This window comes from Branchiostoma lanceolatum, chromosome 6 (assembly GCF_035083965.1).
Source record: "Branchiostoma lanceolatum isolate klBraLanc5 chromosome 6, klBraLanc5.hap2, whole genome shotgun sequence".
Classification (NCBI taxonomy): domain Eukaryota; kingdom Metazoa; phylum Chordata; class Leptocardii; order Amphioxiformes; family Branchiostomatidae; genus Branchiostoma; species Branchiostoma lanceolatum.
Genome location: NC_089727.1, coordinates 10,513,970 through 10,534,128, shown reverse-complemented (window position 1 = coordinate 10,534,128; position 20,159 = coordinate 10,513,970). Strand labels below are relative to the sequence as shown.

The 20,159-nt window shown below is 43.3% G+C and overlaps 2 protein-coding genes across 2 annotated transcripts in view; one reads left to right on the top strand and one right to left on the bottom strand.

Moving 5' to 3' along the window:
* LOC136437237 (titin homolog) overlaps positions 1-13,434 on the top strand; it is a 29,187-nt gene extending 15,753 nt beyond the window's left edge. The window contains exons 8-11 of the mRNA XM_066431718.1: positions 403-822; positions 1,111-1,554; positions 2,071-2,253; positions 5,076-13,434. Coding sequence (XP_066287815.1) covers positions 403-822; positions 1,111-1,554; positions 2,071-2,253; positions 5,076-12,544 — 8,516 coding nt within the window. The 3' untranslated portion in view covers positions 12,545-13,434. The remainder of the gene's footprint in view (positions 1-402; positions 823-1,110; positions 1,555-2,070; positions 2,254-5,075) is intronic.
* Positions 13,435-14,244: 810 nt separating this feature from the next.
* Positions 14,245-19,511, bottom strand: LOC136437335 (cytochrome P450 2D20-like). The gene is made up of 7 exons (XM_066431889.1): positions 19,217-19,511; positions 18,309-18,498; positions 17,104-17,642; positions 16,709-16,873; positions 16,267-16,383; positions 15,921-16,062; positions 14,245-15,576 (listed from the first exon to the last, which is right to left on the bottom strand). The coding sequence occupies exons 1-7, from the start codon at positions 19,391-19,393 to the stop codon at positions 15,395-15,397; spliced, it is 1,512 nt and encodes a 503-aa protein (XP_066287986.1). The 5' UTR covers positions 19,394-19,511; the 3' UTR covers positions 14,245-15,394.
* Positions 19,512-20,159: the final 648 nt, after the last annotated feature.

Below are 20,159 nucleotides of genomic sequence, written 5' to 3'. Positions count from 1 at the left end.
GTACATTGAAAGAAAGCGGAGGTCCAAACTTCTATTACTTCTTCATGGGTCTGGAAGTTATCTTACACTCGAAACGCATGGGCATAGGGAGTATAAAATCTGTAGTTCCGTTGTGATACCAAGGAAAGGGAGGGAATCTAATCTTTACTTCTGCAGAGGTCATTGTTATACCAAATACATGTATCATAACAATCCATTCATAGCTTCTTGAGCTAAGCTGTCTGATCACAGAAAAAACAACGCTTCAAAAAAGAAACAACCTTTATGCGTGATTGTATTTCATTGATTTCTATTCATTTTGATGTTCATCTGTCTCTAAGTTTGTGGTAAATCTGAGATGTCCTGTCACATACTTTTGCCAAAACCAACTGAACCTTATTTTTCTTATTTCTGCATCGATAGGAGCCTGGATCATCAATGAACCGCCATGGGTTATTGAGTCTTCGGGAAAAGATCAGACTGGCCACGAAGCGAGCAACGTCCTGACCAGCAGCGTGGACGCGTTCTGGAAGGCCGAGTATGCCGAGGAGCAGCATCTGAACCACTGGTACATCGTGTTCGACTTCCACACCGAGTACACTCTGTCCCAGATGAAACTCACCGCCCACGACGTGAAGAGTTTCACCCTCCAGGTGTCGGCCTGCTCCAACGCTTTCTGCTGGACCGACGTCAAAGAGTTCGCAAACATCTCGCCAGGCACCAAGTCTCCCCAAGTGCTTGGTGGATTCGAAGCTTCTGCAAGATACTGGCGGGTTTTAGTGACCAGAACCCACGAAGGCCTACAACCGAACATTGTTCAGATTCAGTTCTTCGGCAAGAAAGGTACGTTTTTGAAGAAAACAAAAAGATAATACGTAGAACTAAGGAAGTGTAATATGTACTACCCGCGCGTCTTTCCCTAGGTGGTGTTTCACGTATATATTTTGAGTTTATAAATAAATGACGTTTAGATTTTGTAAAATAGATGAAGTTCTGGGAAATTCCCTAGTAGATGACTTGAAATAAACAATCAGTCGAATGACAATATAGGCGATATCATGAATGCATTGCAACCAAATCATATTGTACGCCAGAATGAGTTATTAAAACGTGCTTGACCTACTTTTCCAGGCGAGTGGCTGTACGGCGACCCTCCCGTGGCAATCGAATCACCCGGCCAGTCACACGTGGAAGGCGGCGATGTTTCCGGCGGCTCCAAAGTTCTTGGCCGTAACAACACGACCTTCTGGAACGACTTGCAAGAAGGACAGACCGTTTGGTACACCATCTTCGACTTCCTGAGCAAGTACGTCCTCTCCGGCCTGCGGATCACCACGGAGGGCGACACCGCGCAGGACATCCGGTCATTCACGCTTCAGAGTTCGCCGTCGTCTGGTGCTCCGTACACGTGGACAGATGTCAAGACCGTCACAGATGTCAAGGCTGGGCTGAAGTCAGCGCAAGAGTTCAGTGGTTTCCAGTGCACCACATCGGCCAGATACTGGCGCCTGGTCATCAACACGCACAGCACTCAACCGCCAAACGTGGTGGAGCTTAGCTTCTTCGGCTTCGCCGGTAAGCTGAAGAATCTGTCACATATTCCATTAAACTCCAAGTTAGGTATAGCTTAATTTGATTTAATCCATTCGTGGAATTAGCATGACAGTTTATCTGTGTTGGTTCATAACGTCATGGAAAAGGGAACAAGAATTAAGACTCACCAGATTTTCGACAAGACTTCTGGTCTGTTTCAGGATAACTGAGGACCCAGTTGCTCATACGTCACTTTCTGCAAGTGTGACATGACCCAGTTGCTCATACGTCACTTTCTGCAAGTGTGACATGACCCAGTTGCTCATACGTCTCTTTCCGCAAGTGTGACATGAGCACCGGGCCAAAGGTGGTGGGAAGTCTGTACAAGGATATTTTTTCTCTCTATTTCTTAAGGGAAGTTAGTGACGCTGAAGAAGATTGATGGATGATTGAGAGTAATCTCACAATCTTATCCAGTTGTAGAGATTAGATGTTCTTTCAATGTTGCTTACCTGAATGTCTAACCTTCATCAACGTAGCTGTTCATGTTCACTGCAGATGAAGCGGATAGTTACAAGCACGTGAAATCCAGTGTGGTGTCTGTGCTGCTGAGTGAGAACAAAGCTCTGAAGGTCAAGGTGGCTGATCAGAAGAAGCTCCTGGAGCAGTTGATGGCAATCGTCAAAGGTTGCGGCACCTGTAGCGACAAGGCCAACCAGCTCGGTCAAGGGCAGCCTGCAGGTTAGTCCGCCATCTTTTTCTTCTGGAGACCTTCAGGGTAGCAGAACACAGTCTTCATCCGCGACCTCCAGGTCTATGACGCGGTTGTATAAAGTAGTACGACCAAAAGTCTTGAAGACCGAGTGGGAAGTCGTATATGTGAGAGGCATCAAAGTGGAAACTTTGCTGTGTGGTGTAGGAATATGTTGGATTTGAAACTGTTTGATTTGGATTTTGAAGTTGTTCCAGTCCGTGTATAAATGCGCCTCATGGTGAGCGGGCTGCAGTTCAATTGACCTCCGCAGAACACCATTTAAAAGCTGGCGGAAAAAGGGAAAACAGACTCTTTTTGCTTTTGATTATTTTGTAGGTTGTACCCTAAACTCAAACACATTATATTCACAGTCACCTTGTGGTCCTTAACTAGGAAATCCCCATTAGCGGAAAAATGTGTTCTGCTACTTTGAATAAGCCTTAAAGATAGACACACTGAGGTGGAAGGAATACGTTTACTAGCAGTAATGCTTACATCAATGTCTAGAGCCTCTGTCTTTACTGTACGATATATGGAGATGTGCTCCTTGCAACTGCCGATGTGCCCAGCCTGCCTGCTGTACTGCCCCCTCCCCGCTTCTCAGCTGGGAATTGTGATGGTACCTTATGCTGCTCTCTAGCTGCTCTCGAGTGCTTTCGGTACCTTTATGAATACCAAGTGTTTAAAAGCTACACATTATGTTTAAAAAATCACTCACTACCCCTAATGTTAAATGTACGGGGGAAACTTCTGCGTCTTCCCTGAAATTATATCCTCGTTCTGTTCATTTATGACGAGCGTGTACGTTGTTAAAACATGGTTTAAAATGATGGAAGTAAATTTGTATTTAGAGCAGTGGTGCAAACTATAACGAATTCTTTTAACACCAGTGGATTCTGAGTTTCTGGAAGTAGGTACTTTAAGGAAGCACTCGGTACCATTTGCTGCTGGGAGTCATTGCTATCCCCTAGTCCGCGCATTCGTAACTGCTTCAGCCCTCTGATATGCCGTGTGAACTTAGATCTGGATCCGGTTTTCCAGGTTAAGAATCTGGCGTGTAAAGACGGCGCAGCGACTGTTCCTAGCCAACTATCTGTTCTCCAAGACGTTACCAACCACGGGAGGTCCTCCAAGCAGGAGAATCGACACTCCCACTTTGAATGAAAATTTCCGTCTTTTCTTATGAACCACAGTTTTCTATGAAATTCTGTGGTTCTCGTTGAATTGGTGCCTCTTATGATCAAAAATTTGGTGGCAATCGGGAGGATTTATCATGTGATATTCAAGGGCAACTACATTAAAGAAATTGTTCCATTTCGTAGGGTATTTAAAACTGGGTAAAGGACATGCATGGATTTTACTTAATCAGGGCCCGCATTGGAAGGTACGGAGTACTCCGGCCACGTATAGAAACTAGAATCCTTTTACTGTTTAGAGGAAAAAGGGGCTAAGTCCAAGGTATGAAACAGTTGGTGACTGATTTTCGTTTCAAACAATGTTAGGTATAGCGAAAGATTTGCAAAGTATAGACGTATTTACTGGGCCTTTTCAGGTGTTAGAGTAAGACAAAAAGTGTAAAAGTGACTCTTCCAGTCAAACCTCTGATATGTCTTCTGTCAAGTCAGTTATCACTGATGAAATTAACGTCATTGCAAGAGGGATTGCAACATAATTCTGTTCGCAATCAGCAAAACGCATGCTGCATGTTTGTTTGTGTTTAGCTATAAAACGCATTGTCCAATTAAAACATTTGTGAGGTTTAGACAGGAAGTGTCACTTTTAAAAGAATGATTATGTATTTCAACAGACTTTGAAAACTATTGATAGGTATTATCCAGACTAAAAACTGTAGACGAAGCACAGGGCAATTGGTTTACTGAGGAATGTTCGGTGTCGGGGTAGTGGTCATACAATATCAGCGTTTAGAAAATTATTCTGTCGATATCAGGGCGTAGTTTTGTTTCGATAAAGACAATAAGACAGAAAGATGGCAACGTAGCGCACTCGTGTCAAAAATAAAGGGTGGTTGGGAGCCCGTGTCTACGTTTACACTTTATTTGCTGCAAACATTCCCATTTGTCAAAAGATATGTCTGAATGATCTGTGAGAATTTCTCCATGACTAGACTATACTAGACTATTTATTGTAGGTGACATTTCAAAACTTTCTCCGACAATCATGACTTCTTTTAGATATTCTCTCTGCCCTTAGTGGAGTGCAAAGAGGTAAAGCATTCATCCTCAACTGAGGTTCTTTTTCGTCCAGCGAGTAGTATTGCTGCTTCGCTATGACTCTCATCCTCAGCCAAGAACACCAGGTCTTACCTACTGCGCATGCTATCGATAAGTTTGTTCAATTCTTTGACATGCATATGACACCTGAACACCTAAAGCTCCCTCATACATGGGGCCGCGAGTTTTACGTCACCATCCGAAATGACGAATGCAATCCCCCACAACGTGTCGAAGCTGGGGATCGAACCCCCACCCTCAAGATCCACGGAATTTGATCAAAACTTTTCTAAATTTTGGCTTTATCCAAACGACTAATTCAACTAACCTCTTCTGGTAAAGGTAGGCAGGCTGGGCATGACGGGCAGTTCGGTTCCATGCAGCATTGATTGTATTACTTGATGGGCGTCAAATGGAATTGGCTTATGCGTCCGTTGTGTGATGTATTGGTGTATATGACGTGCTACAAACGTGTGAAACCTTTCTCATCAGCATGAAATGAGCATGTCGGAAATGATTTAAAACGTCCAAGCAAAATTGCAAACACACCACGAGCTCCTTTTTGTCGCTGTTTACAGAAGTCTGCGAATGTTGCTTGGATAAACTAATCAACGAAGGTCCAATATCGATTACCGACGAGTTGGAAAGAACTTCTGGACAAAGCCAAGAAATAAAAAACACCACAATCAATGAAAACAGAAAGGTATTCGAAGACAAGATAGCAAAAGACGAAAAAGAGACGAGTGACGTCGCCAAACAGAAAGAAGGAACTTCAGAAAAAGAGACCGAGAGGGAGACTAAAATTCAGGGGCAAGAAGACGAAGTAACTGAAAAAGAGAAGAACAAAGATACGGTGGGTATCAAGGAAAAGGTGGCAGTCGTAGAACAAGTAGGCGAAACGACAGTAAAAGAAACGAATACGGGAATTGTGGAACAGAAAGAACAAACGACAGTACAAGAGACAGAGAGGGAAGTCGAGGAACAAAGAGAAGAGTTGACGTTGCAAGAGACGAAGAAGGCGGCCGTGGAACAGAAAGAAGAAAAGACAGCACAAGAGACGGATAAGGAAATTGTGGAACAGAAAAAAGAAAAGACAGCACAAGAGGCGAAGAAGGAAGTTGTGGAACAGAAAGAAGAAGAGACAGCACAAGAGGTGAAGAAGGCGGCCGTGAAACAGGAAAAAGAAACGGCAGTACAAGAGACGGAAAAGGAAGTTGTGGAACAGAAAGAAGAAAAGACAGCACAAGAGACGGATAAGGAAATTGTGGAACAGAAAGAAGAAAAGACAGCACAAGAGACGAAGAAGGAAGTTGTAAAACAGAAAGAAGAAAAGACAGCACAAGAGGTGAAGAAGGCGGCCGTGGAACAGAAAGAAGAAGAGACAGCACAAGATGCGGAAAAGGAAGTTTTGGAACAGAAAGAAGAAAAGACAGCACAAGATGCGGAAAAGGACGTTTTGGAACAGAAAGAAGAAAAGACAGTACAAGAGACAGAAAAGGGAGATGTGGAACAGAAAGAAGAAAAGACAGTACAAGAGACGGAAAAGGAAGTTTTGGAACAGAAAGGCGAAAAGACAGTACAAGAGACGGATAAGGAGGCCGTGGAACAGAAAGACGAAAAGACAGTACATGAGACGAAGAAGGAAGTTGTGGAACAGAAAGAAGAAAAGACAGCACAAGAGACGGAATGGGAAATTGCGGACCAGAAAGAAGAAAAGACAGTACAAGAGACGGAAAAGGAAGTAGTGGAACAGAAAGAAGAAAAGACAGTGCAAGAGACGGAAAAAGAGGTGGTGGAGCAGAAAGAAGAAAAGACAGAACAAGAAACGAAAAAGGAAGTCGTGGAACAGAAAGAAGAAAAGACAGTACAAGAGAAGGAAAAGGGAGTTTTGGAACAGAAAGACGAAAAGACAGTAAAAGAGACGGAGAAGGAAGTTTTGGAACAGAAAGAAGAAAAGACAGTAAAAGAGACGGAGAAGGAAGTTGTGGAACAGAAAGAAGAAAAGACAGCACAACAAATGAAGAAGGAGGCCGTGGAACAGGAAGACGAAAAGACAGCACAAGAGGCGAAAAAGGAAGTTATGGAACAGAAAGAAGAAAAGACAGTGCAAGAGACGGAAAAAGAAGTCGTGGAACAGAAAGAAGAAACGACAGTACAAGGAACGGAAAAGGAAGTCGTGGAACAGAAAGAAGAAAAGACTGTACAAGAGACGGAGAAGGAAGTTGTGGAACAGAAAGAAGAAAATACAGTACAAGAGACGGAAAAGGAAGTTGTGGAACAGAACGAAGAAAAGACAGTACAAGAGACAGATAAGGAGGCCGTGCAACAGAAAGATGAAACGGCAGTACAAGAGACGGAAAAAGAAGTTGTGGAACAGAAAGAAGAAAAGACAGTACAAGAGATGGAAAAGGAAGTTGTGGAACAGAAAGAGGAAAAGACAGTACAAGAGACGGAGAAGGAAGTTGTGGAACAGAAAGAAGAAAAGACAGCACAACAGACGGAGAAAGAGGTCGCGGAACAGAAAGGAGAAACGACAGTTCAAGAGACGGAGAAGGAAGTTGTGGAACAGAAAGAAGAAAAGACAGTACAAGAGACGAAAAGCGAAGTTGTGGAACAGGAAGAAGAAAAGACAGTACAAGAGGCGGAAAAGGAAGTTGTGGAAAAGAAAGAAGAAAAGTCAGTACAAGAGATGGAAAAGGAAGTTTTGGAACAGAAAGAAGAAAAGACAGTACAAGAGACGAAAAAGGAGGCCGTGGAACAGAAAGAAGAAAAAACAGTACAAGAGATGGAAAAGGAAGTTGTGGAACAGAAAGAAGAAAAGACAGAACAAGAGACGGAAAAGGAAGTTTTGGGACCGAAAGAAGAAACGGCAGTACAAGAGACGGAAAAGGAAGTTTTGGAACGGAACGAAGAAACGACAGCACAAGAGACGAGAAAAGAGGCCGTGGAACAGGGAGAAGAAAAGACGGTACAAGAGACGGAAAAGGAAGTTGTGGAACAGAAGGAAGAAAAGACAGTACAAGAGACGGAAAAGGAAGTTGTGGAACAGAAAGAAGAAAAGACAGTACAAGAGGCGGAGAAGGAAGTTGTGGAACAGAAAGAAGAAAAGACAGCACAAGAGACGAAGAAGGAGGCCGTGGAACAGAAAGAAGAAAAGTCAGAACAAGAGACGGAAAAGGAAGTTGTGGAACAGAAAGAAGAAACGACAGTACAAGAGACGAAAAAGGAAGTTGTGGAACAGAAAGAAGAAACGACAGTACAAGAGACGAGGATGGAGGCTGTGGACCAGAAAGAAGAAAAGACAGTACAAGAGACGGAAAAGGATGTTGTGGAACAGAAAGAAGAAACGACAGCACGAGAGACGGATAAGGAAATTGTGGAACAGAAAGAAGAAACGACAGCACAAGAGACGAAAAAGGAAGTTGTGGAACAGAAAGAAGAAACGACTGTACAAGAGACGAGGATGGAGGTGGTGGAACAGAAAGAAGAAAAGACAGTACAAGAGACGGAAAAGGATGTTGTGGAACAGAAAGAAGAAAAGACTGTACAAGAGACGGCGAAGGAAGTTGTGGAACAGAAAGAAGAAAAGACAGCACAACAGACGGAGAAAGAGGTCGCGGAACAGAAAGAAGAAACGACAGTTCAAGAGACGGAGAAGGAAGTTGTGGAACAGAAAGAAGAAAAGACAGTACAAGAGACGAAAAGCGAAGTTGTGGAGCAGGAAGAAGAAAAGACAGTACAAGAGACGGAAAAGGAAGTTGTGGAAAAGAAAGAAGAAAAGTCAGTACAAGAGACGGAGAAGGAGGCCGTGGAACAGAAAGAAGAAAAGTCAGTACAAGAGATGGAAAAGAAAGTTGTGGAACAGAAAGAAGAAAAGACAGTACAAGAGCCGAATAAGGAGGCCGTGGAACAGAAAGAAGAAACGGCAGTACAAGAGACGGAAAAGGAAGTTGTGGAACAGAAAGAAGAAAAGACAGTACAAGAGACGAGAAAAGAGGCCGTGGAACAGGAAGAAGAAAAGACGGAACAAGAGACGGAAAAGGAAGTCGTGGAACAGAAAGAAGAAACGACAGTACAAGAGACGAAAAAGGAAGTTGTGGAACAGAAAGAAGAAACGACTGTACAAGAGACGAGGATGGAGGCTGTGGACCAGAAAGAAGAAAAGACAGTACAAGAGACGGAAAAGGATGTTGTGGAACAGAAAGAAGAAAAGACAGTACAAGAGACGGAGAAGGAAGTTGTGGAACAGAAAGAAGAAAAGACAGTACAAGAGACGGAGAAGGAAGTTGTGGAACAGAAGGAAGAAAAGACAGCACAAGAGACGGAGAAAGAGGTCGCAGAACAGAAAGAAGAAAAGACAGTTCAAGAGACGGAGAAGGAAGTTGTGGAACAGAAAGAAGAAAAGACAGTACAAGAGACGAAAAGCGAGGTTGTGGAACAGAAAGAAGAAAAGACAGTACAAGAGACGAATAAGGAGGCCGTGGAACAGAAAGAAGAAAAGACAGTACATGAGACGAAGAAGGAAGTTGTGGAACAGAAAGAAGAAAAGACAGTAGAAGAAACGGAGGAGGCCGTGGAACAGAAAGAAAAAAAGACAGTACAAGGGATGGAAAAGGAAGATGTGGAACAGAAAGAAGAAACGACAGCACAAGAGACGGAAAAGGAAGTTGTGGAACAGAATGAAGAAACGACAGCACAAGAGACGAGAAAAGAGGCCGTGGAACAGAAAGAAGAAAAGACAGTACAAGAGACGGAGAAGGAAGTTGTGGAACAGAAAAAAGAAAAGACAGTACAAGAAACGGAAAAGGAAGTTGTGGAACAGAAAGAAGAAAAGGCAGTAAAACAGATGGAGAAGGAAGTTGCGGAACAAAAGGAAGAAACTAAAGTACAAGAAACCGAGACTGAAATGAATCAAAGTGAAGAAATGAAGATAGAGACTGAATTCAAAGAACAGAAAGAAAATTCGATGGACCAAAGTAAGGGGAAAGAGCCAGAAGTATTAGAACAGAAAAAGGAAACGACAGCACAAAAAATAAAGGCAATTGCAACTGCAGCAGTTGTAAAAGCCCAATTGCGGGAATATGCTAAAGAGATAGGGGCGCATGATTGGTTAAATGAAGTACTTAGTGACCTTGACCAAAATCCACATGAAACTCCTTATCACATAAATGATATTGAAGAAATAAGAAAATTTCTTGAGGACGACCAACTTGGATCAACAGTCCCCGAAAGAGAAGTTGTCGTAGATAACGAGACAGACGATTTAAGCAACAAAAAGGAAAGCGGGAAAATGAGGCCAACAACATCAGTCGGTGTTCCAGAACCAATAAAATTGGCAGGTGCTCCCGAACCCTCAACATCCACATCTGTTCCTGAACCAACAACATCGGCAGGTGTTCCTGAACAAACAACATCGGCAGGTGTTCCTGAACCAACAACATCGGCAGGTGTTCCTGAACCAACAACATCGGCAGGTGTTCCAGAACCAACAACATCGGCCGGTGTTCCTGAACCAACAAAATCGGCAGGTGTTCCAGAACCAACAACATCGGCAGGTGTTCCAGGACCAACATCGGCAGGTGTTCCTGAACCAACAATATCGGCAGGTGTTCCAGAACCAACAACATCGGCCGGTGTTCCAGAACCAATAAAATTGGCAGGTGTTCCAGACTCATCGGCAAATGTTCCTAAACCAAAAACATCGGCAGCTATTCCAAAATCAATATCAGCAGCTGCTCCAGAACCAATATCGACATCTGTTCCAGAACCCTCATCATCCACATCTGTTCCTGAAGCAACATCACCGGAAGGTGTTCCAGGACCAACATCGGCAGGTGTTCCAGAACCAACATCGGCAGGTGTACAAAATACAAAACCATCGACAAGTGGTCCTGAACCAACATCAGGAGCTGCTCCAGAACCTACATCGGCAGGTTTTCCAAAACCAAAAACATCAGCCGGTGTTCCAGAACCAACATCGGCAGGTTTTCCAAAACCAAAAACATCGGTAGGTGTTCCAGAAGCAACAACATCGGCAGGTGTTCCAGGACCAACATCGGCAGGTGTTCCTGAACCAACAATATCGGCAGGTGTTCCAGAACCAACAACATCGGCCGGTGTTCCTGAACCAACAAAATCGGCAGGTGTTCCAGAACCAACAACATCGGCAGGTGTTCCAGGACCAACATCGGCAGGTGTTCCTGAACCAACAATATCGGCAGGTGTTCCAGAACCAACAACATCGGCCGGTGTTCCAGAACCAATAAAATTGGCAGGTGTTCCAGACTCATCGGCAAATGTTCCTAAACCAAAAACATCGGCAGCTATTCCAAAATCAATATCAGCAGCTGCTCCAGAACCAATATCGACATCTGTTCCAGAACCCTCATCATCCACATCTGTTCCTGAAGCAACATCACCGGAAGGTGTTCCAGGACCAACATCGGCAGGTGTTCCAGAACCAACATCGGCAGGTGTTCCAGAACCAACATCGGCAGGTGTACAAAATACAAAACCATCGACAAGTGGTCCTGAACCAACATCAGAAGCTGCTCCAGAACCTACATCGGCAGGTTTTCCAAAACCAAAAACATCAGCCGGTGTTCCAGAACCAACATCGGCAGGTTTTCCAAAACCAAAAACATCGGTAGGTGTTCCAGAAGCAACAACATCGGCAGGTGTTCCAGGACCAACATCGGCAGGTGTTCCTGAACCAACAATATCGGCAGGTGTTCCAGAACCAACAACATCGGCCGGTGTTCCTGAACCAACAAAATCGGCAGGTGTTCCAGAACCAACAACATCGGCAGGTATTCCAGGACCAACATCGGCAGGTGTTCCTGAACCAACAATATCGGCAGGTGTTCCAGAACCAACAACATCGGCCGGTGTTCCAGAACCAATAAAATTGGCAGGTGTTCCAGACTCATCGGCAAATGTTCCTAAACCAAAAACATCGGCAGCTATTCCAAAATCAATATCAGCAGCTGCTCCAGAACCAATATCGACATCTGTTCCAGAACCCTCATCATCCACATCTGTTCCTGAAGCAACATCACCGGAAGGTGTTCCAGGACCAACATCGGCAGGTGTTCCAGAACCAACATCGGCAGGTGTTCCAGAACCAACATCGGCAGGTGTACAAAATACAAAACCATCGACAAGTGGTCCTGAACCAACATCAGGAGCTGCTCCAGAACCTACATCGGCAGGTTTTCCAAAACCAAAAACATCAGCCGGTGTTCCAGAACCAACATCGGCAGGTTTTCCAAAACCAAAAACATCGGTAGGTGTTCCAGAAGCAACAACATCGGCAGGTGTACCACACCCATCGGCAGGTGTTCTTGAACCAACAACATCGGCAGGTGTCGCAGAATCAACAACGTCGGCAGTTGTTCCGCAACCAACGACATCGCTAGATGTTCCGCAACAATCAACATTGACAGATGATACAAAGCCAACAGCTGCCTCCGCAGCGTCAGCATCCACCATGGCTACCTCTGCAAAGCCGACCACTGCCCCATCTTACGTGATATCGGAAGAACAGGTGGAAGACTTGCGTGCAATGGCCACGCGCCTAGGGATGGAGGAGGAAGTCGCAGGTGCACTGCAACATATGCAGCAGCTGAGCGCCGAACACAAGACTCTGAAGGCGAAAATAGAGACCTTGAAGGAAGGTGGGAAAACATCCGGAAGGCAAGAAAATGCGAGTGGTGCTCAAAAGAAGTCTGTCATGTTGCCCAAAAGAACAGACAGATCAGCCACAGAGAAGGAAGACAAATCTCCTAGAGGTATTCTAGCAACAGTGAAGTCACATTTTCAGAAACTGAGATCAACAATGTCAGAGAACACCCGTGACCAACCGCCACCCGAGTCAAAGGAACCAGAGACGGCTACTGGATTGGCGGCACCCGTGACTGAGCGCAAAAAGAGGCGAAAGAAGAAGAAGAAACCAAAACAATCTCCGCCTCAACCTAAACGGTCTAGGTACCACGATTTGGCTATCGCAGGGGCCTTTCATGCGTCTGTAGATTCAATGTGGATGTAAGAAACATATTATCTGAAACATCCACAGTAACTATTCACGTGTTTAACAAACGACTACGTTATGATTATGATTAAAAGTGGCATGACCACAGATAGGAAGAAGGAAGAAAAGCTAAAATATGAAGTCAAACAAGAGTAAAAGTCCAGAAGTGGTGTTCAGATAGGATTAAAGCTATAATCAAAGCTGTGATTGAAGTTCAAGCTCAGATCAATGTTTACCAAATACCATTTCTTACGCTCTTTAGCCATATATTAGTATTTGATGTTATTCAACTCAAACCCGGACCCTCTAAACCCTTTCGTCCCTTTCGTCGTTTACAATTTACCAGAGGCTAAAGACATCAACGCACTCAGCAACGCACATGTACAATTACAAACTATGTTTCCCACTTAATACACTTAAGTAAGATCGCATTTCTATATGATTTGGACTAACCTTCGATCAGAAAACCTGTGTGGGGTCGTGTGGCGTAACGGCAGAGCGTTCGTATCAGAACCAAGTGATCCTGGGTTTGAATCCTGTCATGTCACCGATCTTGTGCCCTTGGGAAAGGCACTTTACACGACTTTCCTCACAGTATTGAGGTCACCTGGTGGCAGCCGCCCAGACCCTTGCGACAGTTCCACAAATATGTATCTGTTTATTATGTGATATGTGTATTATGTGATTGTAAACTCTGCACCAATTCAGCACTAGAAAGGCTGCCATTGCACGGGTATTTCTGACGAATACAAAACATTATTAGTATCACTATTCTTACATTCGTCATTAGAGCCGAATCTGAATCTGAATCCACGCCCTAGATTATAGCACTCACACAAGCTTGAATATAATTTTGTAAGCTTTTCTGTTTTTGACCCATATTTACAATAAAGGTCTTCGGTCAATCGGATGATAACAGCTCAATCTCAATTTCGTTAGAGGTAAAGTTACTCAATCTGCGATTGGGACGCAATTTTCTCGCCATTTCTTTGAAAACTATGACTTGAATCTCCACCGGGAAGGGTGGAGAAAACTAATCTCCAAGCAGATCTAACGGTGGCAAAGACCGTATCCAAATGGCAAAAGGAGTACTAGTTTTCATAGCCACCGAAAACGAAAACTCCTTTGGCCAGTTTGGATACGGTCTTAGATATGCTTGGAGATTTATACAGGAGAAAACTGGTCGCCAGATCTGCTGTGGTGCCCCAACGGCCCAATAGTTAGACTAAGGGATAGAAGAACAAGACTTAAATCTACCCAAGGACATTAAATAGCGATATTCATGGAGATAGGGATCCACAAAAGACAGAAACCGGCGTACAATTGAATGAATGAACTTGCTCGACAGTTAAACACCAGGGCTGAACCTTGGTTGTAAATGGTACAATGCATGTCAACAACAACAAATTTAAAAGCAACAAATGCAATTGAATGATCTTTATTGAATGATCTCTACATGCCCATATACGTTAAATGCAGTAATCATACTATTAAAACAAAAACTACAGGAAGAATTACATAAAAGTATATTCCATCGACATCGTTAAAACATATCGTACACACGTTATCATTAAAGCTGTCGTTTACAAAAAAGTTAATTATGTGCGCCTAGTATCGTAAACATGTTATGAGTTATGACCAAATTCATTGTTTACATGTCTCCTTTCTCTTCTTAAACAAGTGTATACGACTTCAAAGAGTACACTGTTGTACAATGATGAGAGGAGCGGTGTTTATTCCACAAATCAAAGGGGCATCTCAATGACATAACACAAGCATGGTTTTATGCTTGATATCGTCCTACAATGGACCCTAAAGTGTATTACGTCAGTTTGTTTACCGCAAAGAATGCTGGGGACGTTTTTTGGTTTGAACGATGCTGATATTATACAGTGTTGATGAAGTGTTCATGTCAAACATTGCGCGGTGCGTCGCAGGTGTTCCGACCTGACAGGTAAAAACACCTGTTCTAGAGTTCCACGACCTCACACCTTCGCCAAGTAGTTTTGTCTCGCTACAATGTAATTAGTAACTATCGAAACCACCTAATTTCGATGATATGTGACTTGAAATGCTCACTTCTACATATTGAACGTGCATATTTCACAAATATGAAATCTCTATCATAACATTTGCCAATTGGTTTGTTTGTACAGCTTTTGTTCATTGCATGATTCATATGCATTCATTATCTCCTCTTTCCAAATCACATATATTGCAAAATATCCTTCTTCAGGAAGCTATGACAGAATGTCATGATTAAGTATACAAAATATGTCAAAATTTAGATAATCAGTGTTTGATGATATTCACCTTTATTCAACCTACATTTGTCACTAGTATGAACGTGCCATCATTTACAACTAAGGTATCACAATTTTCTCATCAATTGTGCAAATTAGGTCATGGTTTGCATTATTCATATGCATATCCATCAATGTTCCTCTCGACCCAAGTTACATCTGTCAGGAGTATGACGTTTCTGTCATTTAGCACAATTGAAATGTAATTCTTCCATGAACTATGTAAACAAACTCCTAATTTGCATAATGAACATACCATTACGTTGTTTTTCATCAAGGTTACCTGCAGATCAAAAATCATGAAACTTCATTTATCCCTTGCTGACTTACGCTGTTTCTACGTATGCAACTAAAATGCCCCTACATGGCCCAAAATCTCATCCTTTCCAGTTTTTGTTGTAACTTACCAACACACTAAATATGGAGTCATGGTCCTTGTAGCCAGTTTTGAATTATATAATATCCCGGTTACAAACAGACGACAAACGCTGCACAGAATATAACCTTCTTGGTGAAGGTTACTACATTCATAAGTTGTGGATAACTCTACAACGACATGCGAACCTTACTTCCTTAGTTCGGCAACAAGCTGAAACGGCGTCGGGGAATATACTAACCCAAAGACTCCCTCGGCAGACGGCATGGGGCAGCCCTCTGGCGGTTTGAACGTGAAGCGCTGCAACAGGGAGGTGAAGAACAGGAACAGCTCCGCCTTGGCAAGCCGCTCACCGGGACAGAGGCGACGACCTGGAAAACCAGGAGGCACCATCAGTTATATGCCATATGGTTTCACGGGGTGGGCATTAGAAGGGTAGCATTTTCCAAGCAGAGGTTAGAGAGGAGGTGTATCTTCTTCTCATTTGCCCCGCTTTCTAACAACCATCCTCGGATGCTTGTCATTAAGCATTGTCATCGGGTCGACCTCTTGCTACGTGATTGTAATCTCCTACCTATCTGCTTAAATGCCTACGCCAATCACATAATGCACAATAATTCAAGTTAAATCTACCAGGCAATCTTCCAGCTTTAACCATTCATCAAGGTGGACAATGATTACGTATAGCAAACACCATTTACAGTTTCTGACTCACCCATTGAAAATACGATCATTTCTTCTCTCCTAACAAACTTGCCGGAGTCGTCAAGAAAGCGGGTCGGGTCAAACTTGTTTGGCTCGGGCCAGAGCTGTGGGTCGTACAGCACCGACCAGATATTCACATCCACTCCAGTGTCCTGAGAGAAAAATAAGATAAGATATGATATGTCGCCGCTATCCTAAATCGTGAAAAGTAACTTGTTTCCACGAGGGTGGCATTTTTACAACACAATGTGAGCATTTTCCTTTACACTCGGAAAGTCTCAACTAAGTAGTGACCTTAAAACAAACACAGATCTAGAGATATCAGAGCAACTATCTAGTGTTACACTCTGACCTACCTTCGGAATGTGGTAACCTCTAAAGAAGATATCACTGGTGGTAAAGTGTTGTTGCGCCATCGGTGCAGTTGCTGCCATCCTGCTTATTTCACTCAAAGTAGCCTCTGTGTAGGACATCTGTACCGGAAAAGGGAAATGTTTAAACTCTATCACCTTGGCAGTGGTCTTACTTTCGTCACAAGACTTTTGTCAAACGACTGTCCCAAGATTGTCCTCAGTTTTTTTTTTTGTCGTACACCAGTAATACGACGACTGTGACCGGACCCTAACGCGCAGTCACGTTCGTCGTACGGTATTTTTGTCACAGGTTAGTTGTCAATGTGAACTGCCAAAATTCAGTTGAGTTGTCCTGCAAGGTTTTGTCACAGCCTCGCGGAAAATAGTACGACAAAAGACACAAACAAGAGTTGGAAAATATTTAGAGTGTCCTGTATGTTTTTACCTGGCTGCGATGTTCCATAGAGGGGTCCTGGTTGGGTCCCAGCACGCTGTCTATCTCCTGCTGTACTTTCTGCTGGATGTCCGGATGGAGGATCATGAACAGCACGGCCCAGTGCAACGTGTTCGCTATGGTGTCAGTACCTGCCAAGAACAGTTGACGGACGATCTTTGGAAGGAGAAAAACACAAAACGTTAAGTTTATGCAACACAATACCTTGTAGAGGAGCGTCGACATCTATGATACAATATGTGCCTAATACCCCTGTTGTCATAGATATGTTAACTTGCGAGTAAAACGATGTAAGAACAGGTTTCCCTCAACAGGTCGCGAAAGATAATGTGTTGTGAGTTGTCATCCACTTTTCAAGCTTCCTCGTTCGTTTTTTTTTTACTTGCCTCAACATGTTGCTCTTCGGTGAAGGTAGAATTCTCGTCTTCCTTTCGCTTTTTAGCTTCCAGGAGAAATGCGTCCAAAAAGTCCCTGATGTCATTAGGGTCAAACGTTTCCGCGTGTTTTGCTATTTGCTCCCGGATGTGTTCCCTCAGCTTCCGCTGGTTGTTGATAAACCCCTCAGATGCCTTCTTTAAGCTAGGAATCACTCGCAACACCGGAAAGATAAGCGGCAGCATATGATGGCGCTTGATAGAAAACGTTTGTTCGATCATCATTAGAAGTTCTTTACCCTTGACATCATCGTACTCGTAGCGAGAACCGAACACGAGAGAGCAGATGACATTGCAAGATGCATTTTTGAACAGCCGGGAGATACAAAAGGTATGGTTTTCTTTCTTCGAGATCACACCGCTGAGTGCTCGTGCCTCTTCTAGAATCTTCCCTTCCAGACTCCTCTTGCCGACGCCGAAGTCGCGGAGAGCGGCCATAGTGAACTTTTTGTGCTCTTTGAATCGAGGGGTGTACGGCTCAAAAAGCAATCCTGAAAAATACTTCAACAATTAGAAAAGCATGTTTTTAATTGAGAAATGATTCTATCATTTATATGGTAGTTTTAGGGAAATCTATGGAATTGTTCTTCGATTTAAAGAAATCTTTACATAGATATCGCAAGTTTAGAAATAAGGACAAGGTTGCCAAACATTTAGAACAGGGGCCGGGTGAAAATTTCGAAAAAAGCAATTTTGTGGCGTATGTTGAATCGTGTGAGAAATCTGGCTTTTGGTGAAGTCTGATGTCCAATCAAAAGTTAAATTTGATTTTGCCCCGCTATTGTGGTACGAGTAACTGAGACATTTTTCGTTGACTGTTCAAGGGCTATCGATGAGTGATGGCTTCTTTTCCATGTAAGGTCACATCATCCCATGACTATGTAAATTAGGTCAAACGCTTAAAACGGGTATTTGCACAGGTATTTGCACTGGATATTGGACTGACCAACGACAAACTAAGCCTGTGCGAATCATAACGCATTAATAAACATCTCTCTGATATAGAGACATTGCAGTGGGAGAATGAATTTAAAATAGGTTCATGTGTGGCGAGGAACCAGAGTAGAATATACCCCCCCCCCCGGCCAAAAAAATGTGCATTTTTCGTCACATTTTTTTGTTCAGTTTCTGCGGTTGACCTATTTCTGAACCCTTACCTTTTGCACTTTGGTCTGGCGACCCCGCGATTGGGAACGGAGGACGGCTTGAGAAAACGTCTGCGTTCGCCACGAGAGCCTCGCGGATGGCGCTAAAGCCGTTCAGAACAACCCTTGGCTGGCTAAACGCGTACACAGTGAAGACGTCCCCGTACTTCTTAGACCACTCTTGGAAAACCACTGGGATATCCTGGTGGTCAAGAAACATATCTAAGTATCATGATATCCACGGCAACAAATGTGTACCATAAGATAAACATATGTAACGTTACATGTACATAAGCCCGTGTCACAAAAGACGCCAGATATATAACATTTCCCTTTTAGTCCGTACCTATGAATTGTCTTGAAATGAATAAATTCATAGCCTTGTGATGAAAGATTGTGGCATTTTTTCTGCACTATGAGCGGATGGATGTTGTTACTTTGCAGCTGACGTCGTTGTAACACTGGTCCGCTTAAAGCAACAAAATGTAAGGCTACTACTAACTAAACGGTGAGTGTACAAATCACGATGAATGTTCACACGAGGCTAAGGTTTGGTTTCTCATTTCAGCCAAATGTAGTCCTATTCGCTCTTAATACAAGCCCCTTCAAAAGTTGTTCCCGAAAAACATGCATGCAAACTATAAATTGTAGGCATCAGTAGGAAATTCATCCACGTAAAACTATGTTATTCACCTATCACTAGTACTGAAAATTAATAGAATTCAAAACTAGTACATGCAAGTACATAATATTAAGGAAATACCGACAAGCAAGCAAACATTACATGCCGTTTTTCACGGATGTAATTAATCGTTTCAGTGGTACGAATTAAAAACTAATTTTGTACTGCTTAGGGTTTCTTACAGTAACTTAAATCTTCATTTTGGGCACATTTACATACGTAGAGCTCGCAATCTTACCTTGCTCATGCTGAACAAGTTCCCGACCAGCGGCAGTCCTCTCGGTCCCGGCGGCAAGTCGGTTGTTGAAGGCCGCTTCCACAACACTGTCGTGATGATTAGGACAACGCCAACTAGCAACGCCTGGAGACTCCATAGCCAGTTGACGGCGGGCAGCAAAACGATCATGATCGACATAACTGTGCCTTCTTTATACAACACAGGTGCGCATGTGCACGTGACCCAGGAATCCTTATCTAGAATAGTCCATTCTAAAAAGTTAGCGGCAGTCTTTTTTTATCCTATTTTGAAGCCAAATTAATATACTCGGGTTGACAATGAAATGACAGTCAGTGTCATTAAAATGTCTACACACCACAACCATGCAATCTTCTTATTTGTATTTGTAACTGTCCGCCTTCCCAACAACGTAGTCATGTTAGGTTCTTGACAATCAAAGGCAAGCATCCCTGTTGGCCTGGAATGCACCCCCTCCTGCCTGGGCCAATTTACCTGCCCTAACGCAATAACCCTGCACTATGTAGTTGTCTGGGAATATATGGTTGGGCTTACTGTGACACGCATTTCCAAGCGCATGCGAGTGTTCTCCGAGTACTCCGAGCACATTACGGACATTACGGTGTGCTCCAAGTGTGCTCCGAGTGTAGTTGGAAACGCGTGTATAAACCAGGACAAAGTCATCGCTTTCTATGTTATATGGCTGAGTCACTCGATGGTGGGAAAGTGGAAACAACGTTATAGCACGTGCATAGAGTAGGATCCCATGAAAACTTTAAAAGCTTAACTCAGATACATGTAATCAACTGGAGAGATATTCTTCTTAGTTGTCTCATCTTCAGTAGATCATAGGTGGTCATTTTTACTTACCTCATCTATCCGGATGTATTCTTGACAATGTATTTTTGGGATTTAATGCGAGTATACCGAGGAGGTTCAAATCAAA